The following is a 12034-nucleotide window of genomic DNA, read 5'->3' on the forward strand; positions in this document are numbered from 1 at the left end:
GGTAATCCATCTGTACCTACACCTGACATTGCAAGTCTTTAAAAATATTTAAAAACATTCTTAAAATGTTCTGTCTTCAATGATCCCTTAATGCTCTAGCTCACTATATATAAACTCAGAAAGTTTTTAACTGTCAGTGGCCACTGGAACTGTGAATCAGTTCTCTTTCCCTTCAAAACTGGTTCATGATACATGTTGTTAGGAAATAACTTTAAGTCAAGGCTATGTGTGGTATGACAGGCTGAGGGATGGGCAGCAGTGGGCTCTGCAGTTATTATTGAAAATAGCTGCAAACTATCCTTTTATGTGATCATTATGAGTGTGTTTTATAAGAGAACTGCTCTCATCTCACAGGGAATAATTTCTTAGGAGCTTGAGGTAAAAATGAATAATGTTGCTAAAAATAAAGAGGTCAAGTCTGTCTTCTATGTAAAGGATCAAAGAAAATGAAGGCAGGAAAACATTTTATTTCTAGATAATTATTTGAATAATGTATTGAATTTCTCATAGTTTAACACCAGAATATGCAGTAACACTTCTTACTTCATTGCAAGACACATAATAAAATGTTTATCATTTAAGAATTTTACAAAATATTGGACATATCTACAGTTATTTTGGGGGATTTTTTTTTCTCCTTGTCCCTTTTAAGTGTTTCAAAGTGGTAATAATATAATGAGAACATTTAAAACAATGTTTAAATTATTACTACCTCACACATTGGTAGAAAGCAGTAGCAGTACCTTAGAAGAAAGAAATGAACCAAAAAACCCCATGCCAGAACAAAACCATAAATTTCAGAAAAACTATCTGGGTATGGAGTATCTGACTTAGTGGGAATATCGTAATATACATATATTACAACGCTGAAGTCACCATTGTAGGTGCAAATAGTAAGATGTTGAACTATTTTGCCAGAGTTAAGCCCACTTATTAAATAGTCACCACCAGAGTTAATGAATTTTCAAAGTGCTTTCTGTAGCGAAAAAAGAACATAAAAATTTAGAAATATTACTATAACTGCCATTTTATTAATATTCTCAGTATTCATGGATATCAGAATTTATTCTGACAGAAATGACAGATTAGCTAATTTCAATGAAACAATTCAGTGTCACCGTCCTGGCAGCCTTTAGTTTCCTTTAAATTACATTCCCATTTTTTCCTGGGGAAGGCCCAGTTTTTTTCCTTTTCTGTAAAATGATTGTTGAAGGTAACACATGCAAAATGGTCGTGTCCTTGTTTCCACAGAGCTCCTGTGGCCCATTGCTCCTATGCATCTTGGAGTGTTTAAATATGTGAATACCTGCAGTGGCAGTGGTGTCATGCTAGCACGCTTTCAGAGATAAGAGTGCTGCATCTGTTCTGATGATATTGCTGGGAGCTTTCTTCCACTTGCGTTTCATTCTGTACACTAAAAGAAACTATTTTGGTGAATCATTCAACAATGATGTCCAGCAACTGACCAGCTTTATCTGGAGTGTAACCACTGGACACCCATGACTTATGCATAATTCCTTGGATATCTAGGTTAATTCAGACACTAGCTTATTCATTATTAGCAGTTGAACTACCTGCTTGATATTTAGGTTTTATTTGGTGTGTTGGGGTTTTTTTGTTGGTTTTTGTTGTTTTATTGTTTGGGGTTTTTTTAATTTGATAAATATGCAAGAAGAGAACAAATAGAATGATGTCTTGTTCCTGTAGAGATTTCTCTGTTGATTTTAACAGTCTTTCTGGATTGGTTTTAATGAGTCTATACTGGCTTACACTGATTTGCCAATCTACGCCTACAATCTGTTATTTTTGGGAGATAACGTAAATCACTTCAAATGTCACCTATTTATTTGTCACCTGACTCTGGTAGATATTCCTGCATTGGATAATTTATGCATACATGCATGCATTAGAAGGTTTTCTTTACAGAGAGAAAATAAACCAGAAAATTTAAAAATGTATACTTGAGCTCTGCAAAACTGATGGAAAATATCTGCTTCCACTGCCCACTCAGTCTGCCAACACTCTTTATTCCTTACAGCAATCAAAAAATATGAACAATATTTTAACTGTAATTACTGTACACAGTATTAAATCAGATACCACCCACCAACTGTCCAAAAAATGAGAGAAGAGGATAATAGAATAGAAAAAAAGAAAGAAAAAATTCTCTAGTTATATGTGAGTTTGAGATGTATTTGAAACTAGGTTGTCCTCTCATGACCTTATTTAATAGGACTGGCACTTTCTGTGAGTAGACCCTTTTTTCTGTTTGCACTGTAATTTATTTTTCTTCTTCATAGTTTATACAGTGTACTGGTTTTACAGATAGTCATCTAAATCTGCCATATCCAATGCATGAGGGTCACAAAAGTTAAAGTGGATGCTAAGGGCATTCCAAACTGGCAAATGGGATATAGTCAGGATTATTAATGTGGAAACTGGGTAAATTTGGAGTCATTTACTTAAGTAATAGATTTAATATGATTGTATGTCCCACATAGAAGTGTATTTCATAATGTTAAAAGGCTTCATGTCCAAGTAATGTTTCCAGGGTACAACTTGTGGGAAGAATATTCTCAGTTAGTAGAGATGAGGAAATTGGAAGATAAACCTCTGTCCCTTAATTTTGCTCTTGATTCCTCAATCTGTATTGACAGAGGGTCGTTCTGCGGTATATCACAGTATATTCTGTGGATGCAGGCTGAGGGTGGACTGGTTTTCTTTCATAGTCATGGGAGAAGTATGAGTCTGATCCTCAATTAGGTGTTAGTGAGGCATTTTGGAAAATAAAAGTTTCATAACTGCCTTTAATAAAGATGCAGAAGCATGGTGTGAAATTGTATTCACTGATTAGAATAATCATTATCTGCAATATAGTTTAGAGTATATAATTTCCTTTCTGGCCCCATGGAATCATTAGAAACCCAGCATTTGCCTTACTGCATTGGTTGTCATGTAGAAGGCAGTGTTCTGCCCTCAGCAGTGTCACATACTTGTGGCTATAGAGAAAATTTAAATATTTAGAAATGCACAAAATTAACAATCTGATGTTGTAGATGATGGCTCCTTTTCTTAATATTTTCTGTATTAATGGATGAGATTAATCCACCTTAATTGGCATTGAGTTCTACAGTATGCTTGTATCTGTGATGGAGGTTACGACCAGCAAACTGCACTGTAGAATATAGCGAGGCTTTGTTACTGAAACCAGTAATATCCATTTGGAGACACTTTCTTAAATATTTTTTTTTTAAAAAGTTGATAATTATTTTTAAATTCTTTTCATAATCATACCTTTTGCTTATTAGTTTCTGTAGAACATCAACAGCTCTATATACACAGTTGCTGACATAATTAATCACAGTCAGACAATCCCATTACTTTACACAAGTTTGTCACCTGAAGAAGCTCAGCTGATAATATAGCAGCAATTTGCAGTGAGTAGTCAAGTGTATGTATTTAGGGAATTTATTAAAATGTGGTTTATATATGCATTACATAGATTAGGAGTGTTAGGCAACATTGCAGAGCAAGCATCTAGGGCCTGGTCTTTGGAACTTGTGGGATAATCTTCAAGTTGCCTGGAGGTTTACTTAGGATCACTGCCTAATATTCAGATGCTTGTCTAAGTCATGCTCATCTATTTGGCATCTTTTTCCTTTCAGACTGTCACTTGTCTACTTCAAGTGCCTCTCTGCCACCCCACATGTAAGAACCAGTGCAACCTATAACTGCTTTATATCTGACTTTGCTATCTTTTGTAGTAAGACAGTTGAATTTCTTGAAGCTTTGTGAAGGGTTTCTGTCTTTATAAGGAGTCCTGGGGTGCCTTTAGTTTCATCTAAGTAAAAATTAAACTTAGGGAAGTGATGGTGTGCTGAAAGTATCTAGCTAGGCTGTTCTTAAAGTGTTAAACACACTTCTTATTCTTCCATGTCAAATAATATTGTTTTTTCCTTGAAGAAACAATGCTTTCATAATCATGCAAAAGTGTGATGGGACTGCATTCATTGGTTAGTGTGATATTTATTAATAATTAATAAATTGTCATTAATTATTATATAGTTTCAGGAAATACAATTTTTTTGCAATCTGAGATTGAACTATAGGTATGAAGCCTTTCTGTAGGCACTGACTTCATGTACTCAAGTAGCTGTATTAAAAGAGCTTTATTTATTAGTAATCAATTTCCTAGCTCTTTCACATTTTAATTGCCTTTTTTTTAAAAAAAAAATAAGCTCTATATATGTTGCCAAGTCAGTATATAGCTTCTACATTAATCTCAAGGATGATGTTACACACTGAATTCTCTCTCACTGGTATGTATCCTGTGCAGCAGGAAAAGTTAGTCTCATGCAGAAAGGAGCACAACCAAAATTATGCTACATTTTTACAGTTTTTAAATATGTAAATTATCAATGAAATTTTAAAGTCGTATATTTAGGAATTCCACCTGTTGATATAAACTTTTTTAATAATCCTATTGAAAGTTAGGATCAGAAGTTAGATAATTTTCTGTACAAAATACATGTATTCTCAGTTCCTGTTTACATGAACGTTGAGTATGTTAGGTTCAGCATGTTGTACCTTGATGCTAAAGGTCAAAAAAGCTGCAGAGCACTTTTTTTTATTATTATAGTCAGGAGAAGCTTTAGGCCACCAGTCTAAAAATACAGTTTGTGTGCTGCTTGATAAAAGATTTGTCTTGCCTGCGGTGTAACCTCAATTCCGTAATAGTCAGGTAGCTGTAATAGGCCATACCACTTATGATTTCTCTTTTTGCTTCATGAATTTCTTAGCTTCAAAATATTCTGATGGAAACACCTGACTTAGATTTTTATCTCTTATCTAGGAATTCGCTTTCTTGTTCCATTGCTTTTGTAGGTCCCAGAAGCCATAAGAAAGTGCCAGCGAGCTGGAATTACAGTCCGTATGGTCACTGGCGACAACATCAACACAGCACGTGCCATTGCCATAAAATGTGGAATCATTCACCCGGGAGAAGACTTTCTCTGTCTTGAAGGGAAAGAGTTTAACAGAAGGATCCGAAATGAGAAGGGAGAGGTAACTCATCTACTAAATCTATACATATTAAGAATATGTTATTAAAAAATAGTGAGAACACTGAAATGTTGTTTCTCCTGCACCGATGTGTACCTCATATCAGTAAAGGCTGTTTGAAGAGATTGCTACTTCTTTCTACCGCTAGCCTTTTGCAATTCAAATCCCATTGAAAAGGCAGTCTTTACTTTTCATGATGCAGAGCCACTGTCAGTTTAGTGCTAGCCCAATTCAGCAGTTTTTAGAACCATAGCACTAGTCCACAAGAAAGCAAAACCAAGCACATTAAAAGCCAGTTTGTTACCAAAGAAGAGAAGAAACTCAACTGGAGTTTGCAGGTCCGCCTCGTGAAAATGCAATCTGTACTGAGAACCAGCTCCTCTCATTTCTTTATTTTATACCGCTTTACCTAAAGTACTGCTATATCCACTCACTGTAATGATTTGAGTAACAATTTATTCTTTGGAATTCCTTGTAAAAAATGGAGCTAACACACAGGCTACTGAAGTCAGCTTAAAAAACATAAACTCTATGCTGTGTCTTTGACCCCATCACTAATGAATGGACACAGTCCTTTACTCCTTCCATCGATCGATTGATGGAATCCTTTGTCCTCATTGCTGTTGGTATACAGAGAAAATTCTGCCATTATTGGTGCCAAAATGAAGTGAGTCCAAAATGACTTGGATTTAAATGTAAACTAGAACAACACGCTTCTACTTGTAAACATGTTTGATCAGCTTTGAGAAACTCTACTATCCTGTATATAGAGTCAGGATTCTGAGCAGAATTATCCATAAAGATCCTAAGAAAGGCTGATTAGATACTGTGGCAAAATTTACCTATGCTAGCCGACAGCTGTGCTTTGGTAGTAGAAAAGTGCCTTTTGACCTTGCCTTCATTTGCAGCATTGATGGCTGTTGTAGTTTTTTTGTGCTTCTGGAGAAAAGTTGCAAATGTGAGTAGTTAAGTGAAGCATCTGATACATGGACACAAATATATTTTACAGTTTGATAATCACAGGCCAACAGTTTTACCGGTTTGGGGTTTTTTGTGTTCCTTCCCCTCCAGATTGAGCAAGAGCGGATTGACAAAATCTGGCCAAAGCTTCGAGTGCTTGCTCGCTCATCTCCCACGGACAAACACACTTTGGTAAAAGGTGCGTGCAGGCTGCTTTCACATGTGTGTGTAATTAATGCCAAAGTTACTGAAGTATGTCCGACACATCAACTGCGTTGTAAAAGTTTTACTGTTACAAATATATCTGACTTGTTACCTTTAATTGCACATCTATACATTATGCAAGGAGGTTTTTTCAGTAACAAATCTCTTGTGACTGCGTTCTACCTGAGCCTTCAGATGGAAAATAATAGGAACTGGTTGGCAGGAATGACAGAAATACCAGTAAGAAGTCTGCCAAGTAGATGTAGGCAATCTCATATTTGTCTTGTGATTGAACTAGAACAAGGCTCTAGCTGGGAAGGGAAGATGTGTGTTTACTGGTCAGAAAGAAAATATTGTTGTTTGACATATAAACAAGAGGGGGCATAGATTTTGTAGTCTTTGCCTATACCTCTTTATGGAGAAAACAAGAACAAACTCATTTAGAGTAAATCAAGTCAGTCAAGTGCATCTGTTCTCTCACAATTAAAGAGTATTCCAAGATAAAAAACCATTCATGTTACAGTAGTGGTTATTGGAGATCATGTAACTAGGAGCTGCCCCCTTTAGCATTACATGAATGGAGATAAGTATTTTAAGCCAATTCCATTTTCCTATAGGCTCGCTAATTGTATGATTTACATTGGCTTCCCTTAGGTTTCTGGCTGTATTTTCAGAGTCTGGTTTTGTCCTCTAAAAACTGCACCTTACAAATTATATTCTCTTACCATACTTTCTGCAGATGGAATGCTCTATAAAAGAGGGATTTGTTTGCAGTTTTCTTTAAAGCCTTTTTCGTATCTGTAACTCCCACTTCTTGATGACTTGAAATCTTACTCTGTTGACTTTGAAGCTCACACTTAAAAGACAACTGATGAAAACAGAAAATTTCTGATCGGGAATAACATCATTTCTGGCCATGATAAGATGGGGGGCTGGCACAGAAACCCTGTTGGTGGATGGCTTTGTTTGCTGGATTCCTGATGAAGAAAGAACTGGATTATTATTTGCTAAGGCCCTAGAAAGTCTGGAGAGACTCTTCTTAGCAATTCTTGGAGGAGCTAAAGTTCAGGATAAGATCCAACTGATCAGTTACATGTTTTCAGCTGGTTGACTACATAAATAATAATTCAAATTTAGGTAGGAGTTTCTGGATTTATCCTTTTGGTATGGTATAGCAAGGTTTTATTGATATGACTCCTTACATGACTGATTACAATGACTTTTGAGCAGTACGTAATTTTTTAAAATGCCTAAATGCCTTAAGAGCAAAAGATTCTACTGTGAATTTGAAGATTGGATCAGTTGGGTCCTGATTCCACTGGAATTGGCAGCAGTGTATGTGAAGAGCTTTAGAAGCCTGGATCTTTCAGGAGAACTAAGATATCTTGTAAGATACCTTGTATCATGGTACACGAAATGGGGCAGCTGGAGACACAGTGCTTTTACTCACCCTCTCCAGCCACTGTTTAGACCAGTGGTCTCTGAAATGGGGTGCACACATGTCAGGGACAATCCACTGGGATGCAGGAAGAAAATCTTTTTTACCATTATTAAATACAAGAATACGATAAATATTCTTGTATTTAATAATGGTAAAAATTTAATATTCTATCTCATCCTTTTTAAATATATCTTTTCTAGTATACATGCTATAATAGTTCATGTGTATAATTTATAAATAATATACATATTGGGGGTATGTATGGTCAAAAAGATTTTACCAATAGGTGTTTGTGATTGAAAAGATTTGGAGGCCATTGGTTGGACAACGTAATTATTAGCTTCCTAGGTCATTATTAAAACAGCACAAAGGTAGCTGAAGTCTCCTCACTTCCCTAGTGCATATAAATTACTGTCTTATAGCTGTTAGAGGACATGACTTGCACAGCCCAATAGTTTATTTGTTTCAGAAGCACACAACAATTTGTGTTTCGTTAAATGGATTAAGTCCGTCCCTTGGGAGTACTCATTTGAATCATTCAGGATTTCCCCTGAAGAGAAAAATGAAACCTTTGCCAGAGAAAATGAAATCAATAAAGAGCTGAAGAAAAATAAGCATTGATGTTTTATAGCATATGCACTTGGACAATACAGAAGATATTTATTACTACTGTATACCTTATGCAACTAATACAATTAATGTTTTAAAGATGTGACAAGGTCAAATGATAGAACAATTAAGTATCTTAACGAAGTTCAAGAACAAGTCTGTGGAAAATCATGATGGAATTTTTTGGCTGGTAATACTCCAAGGGCCATTAAAAGTTACAAGAAACTATTTAAATGTTCACTGGTTTTGGGCCTCTTACTAAAATGCTATGTTTTTCTCAGACACTTGGGGGATCAAGAGGATTTTCTCTTCTTTGATGTATTCTATCTGCTCTAGGGTAAAAACACACATCACAAAATAAGCATTTTTATATTTAATTTTTAATGACATACAGCTGCTGGAGGGAATATTTTTTTCTCCTTAACATAGCACAATCCCACCCAGCAAAAGGATCATTTTTATTTTGCATTTTTGTTTTTACTACTGCTAAGGGACTAGAGAAAGGCATGGTTCAGCATTTTAGTCTGGGCAGACAGTTTCTCTCAAATATTTATGGCTTTGAAGTAGAGGTAGATTGAAAAAGAGATGTCAAAATGGTTTATCATCACAAACTTTTAGATTTCTCAATCCAACTGAAATACATTTTCTTATGGATTTTATGATATCCATTAGATTTATTTCATTTTTTTACCCTATTTACAAAATATAACAATTAAAAATGCCTATCATTTATATTGATGTATCTTTATAATACTATTGCTGAAATACTTCAGTTTTGTCATAGTGTTTTTTAAAAGACTATGGGAAGCAACTGTTTAGCACTGATGGAAAATACCATCTTTTTATCAGAAGGTATAGAGAAGATCAAATAAATACTCAGTTTACCAGTTAAAGAAGCTGTGTTTTCCAGTATGTTTAAATTAGGCTGGAGTTATTGTTCTGTGATATTAAAAACAACTATTCTATTCTCATGCAAGTCTGATTTATTAACAGGCAGAAAGGGAGCTTTGAAGAAGAAAATATTTTTAATAATTACCCTTAATTACTAAACTATTTCAAGTATTATTGCATGGAATGCTATTATGTTCATGACTTCATCAATGTGGACATGCAGTGAGAATAGGTAGAATAATAAAAACCTAGAGACGTGTATGAAATGAAATTTTGAAATTAAATATCAGCATGTTCCAAATTGCACATGGTTTTGACTTCCATTTTGGAGAAAATGTTAATATTTATTTTTATTCATATTCATATGAAAAAATATTCAGAAAGTTGACCTGTTCCACAGCTTAAAAATTTGACTTCAACCAACTCTTCCCCGGAGCGAAGAACAGAAAAACAGTTTAAAGGAAGCAGGAGGCATACTACATTTGAATCTAGAGTTTTATACTCTGTAAATACCATTTAGTATTCTGTAGCCTGTATTAAGTGTATCTTTGTGGGAGGCACTTATGCCTTTAAGGTTCCCCTGTAGTGTTTTAGTCTTAGAATATAAAGCACATTGGTGGTGCATGCTTAGTACAAAAATCCATGTGTTTCAGCCATGCTCTTGCTATTATCATTCCAATATCATAAACCTTGTGGAGCACTATTCACTTAACCATTACAAATGTTGTCTGCAATGTTACACATTACACTTTTACATTAACCTTTAAAGCTCTATTCCTGCACGTACTTAAGCATGTAGCTAAAGTGAATTTAAATTTTCTCAGCTAGACTTTCTAAATTCTTGTTAAATTAACAGGGAGCTTCAAAAAGCTTGGAAGTATTAAAAACTAATCTAAACACAATATGTCTATCAAAAATATATCACATCTTTCTATGTTTAGCTTGTCAGAGAAATGCAAGTATGCGTAAGCGTATGGGATGGTTGGCTTTACTGCATCAGTAACACCTGAATTGGTGTGCATCTTTGAAGTGCTCTACTGCAGCAAAGTTTTTCCTGTCTGCCTGTTTTGAGTTAATCAGTTGAGACAGAAAGAAAAAGCTAAACCAGGAATTTTTTTCTCCCAGAACCAGCGGTTTCTTACTGATGCGGCTCTAAAGGTGACAGTGCAAGTAAGAACTGTTTAAATAAAATGGCATTTTTTCTGCAATAAAGGGAGACCTGAGGCTATACTGGGTGTTTTTGATCTGAGCCATGGGTACAGGTAGCTCCTTGTAAAAGAAATGGAAGACACATCGTTGGTGAATATTCTTTATATTATTATCCTGAGGGGATTTAATGCTTGCTTAATGTTAGATGGGAGAAAGGTGGGAGATGCAGGGTATGTTTCACTTTCAGCTCTGTATGCAGTGCTGGTACCTTTTATAGCAAGCTTGTGGATATAGTGCTCCTCTTGATAGCTGTACATAGTTGTTTTAAATATGATCTTTTCCCTCATCAGAAACAAGCTTGTGCAAGCTACATGACTTCTCCCACAATTCCTGCAACATCAGCGGAATCTGTGTGTGGAACACACTGTAATGTGCTGTAGGTGTATTCCTGTGGCTGTTGAATAAAATTCTTTTTGACAGAGGAAAGTTGTGGCCAAACACCTTAAGATAAGGGAGCAGACCAAAGGAACAGCAAAGCTGTTTTGGGAGGAGGCTTTGCTGAGTTTTAGGAATTCCCCTGCTATATCTTGCAGACCTGTTTTTATTAAAATACTGTAGGTAAGCATTCAATTGGAGTAAACCAGTTTATTCTGAAGAAATTTCCTCGCTGCTAGACATGACTAATTAATACTGAAGCTTCTTTTTAGCTGTTTTGAATGAGGGGAAAGGCCAGTGAATGTTAAAGAAATGGGCATTCTCTTTATTAGCAGGCTGTCAAGTCATGCCTTTATTTACATTTTTCACCATCACTTGAAGCAGTTCTTCACCACAGCTTTGGTACTGCAGAGGGAGAACCCTTCCTAGGCATCCCTCTTTTGTTTGGTCTCCTTACACCGTTTGTAAAAGTTATACAGACATATTATCGGATACCGATGAAAATTATTGAGGTGAAACCTTATCGCACCTATGAACAGAATGGTGTGAAAGAAAGAAAGAAAAAAGGAAAAGTAGGTGTGGTTAGGAAGGAAGCAAGTGCTGGAAAGAAGACAAGCATTCAGAAATGTGAGGAAGGGGGAGAGGAGGAACAGATTAAAAGAGCATGCGGAAGTCAGGGAAGATAAGTATAGCTATGATAAGTCCTCTGAATCCCAAATAATCACTGTGCTCCATTTTAGAAATTTGTCTGATGTACAAATGAAAGTTTCACAATGATCTTCTCTCTTCCGATGAATAGCACTGAAGTCCATCCACATACTGTTGTGTCATGCATTGACATATTTCTGATGACACTAGCAATGGTCACTGAGATGAAGGTGTGTGGCTGAGATGCTGATAATAACCAAGATCACTTTATCTGTATTTTTCTGTGACTGCTGATTATGCAGTTCTGTGCTCTGGATGGTTTTGGGCTTATCCTGGCTGCACAGTTTGCTTTTAAGGATACAAATGACCACTAAACCGTGTGAATGACTGCTAAACCTTGTGAATTAGCTGCATCCAGCAATTGGCTGACGCAGGACAGTTGGCAGTAGAGTCATTGACATTAGAGCACTATTTATATCTATTAGGAGGTCATTTGTTGGAGTCTCTTCAACTTTAGGTTGTGCTCCCATTTGGAATCCAGTCGTGGAAGGATACTATCTACCTGTTTGGAGCAGTTAATACCATGATGTGTCAGAGATTTTAATGAATTTGTTCCAAACCTTGAACTATTAATTT

At 35.8% G+C, this 12034-nt stretch overlaps 1 protein-coding gene across 8 annotated transcripts in view; it reads left to right on the forward strand.

Moving 5' to 3' along the window:
* Positions 1 to 12034, forward strand: part of ATP2B2 (ATPase plasma membrane Ca2+ transporting 2) — a 252940-nt gene that overhangs the window by 196269 nt on the left and 44637 nt on the right. For all 8 annotated transcript variants that reach the window (XM_074914647.1, XM_074914648.1, XM_074914649.1 and 5 more), the window contains 2 exons: positions 4885 to 5064; positions 6133 to 6220. In XM_074914647.1, the coding sequence (XP_074770748.1) occupies positions 4885 to 5064; positions 6133 to 6220 (268 nt within the window). The remainder of the gene's footprint in view (positions 1 to 4884; positions 5065 to 6132; positions 6221 to 12034) is intronic.

Source organism: Athene noctua, chromosome 10 (genome assembly GCF_965140245.1).
Source record: "Athene noctua chromosome 10, bAthNoc1.hap1.1, whole genome shotgun sequence".
NCBI lineage: Eukaryota > Metazoa > Chordata > Aves > Strigiformes > Strigidae > Athene > Athene noctua.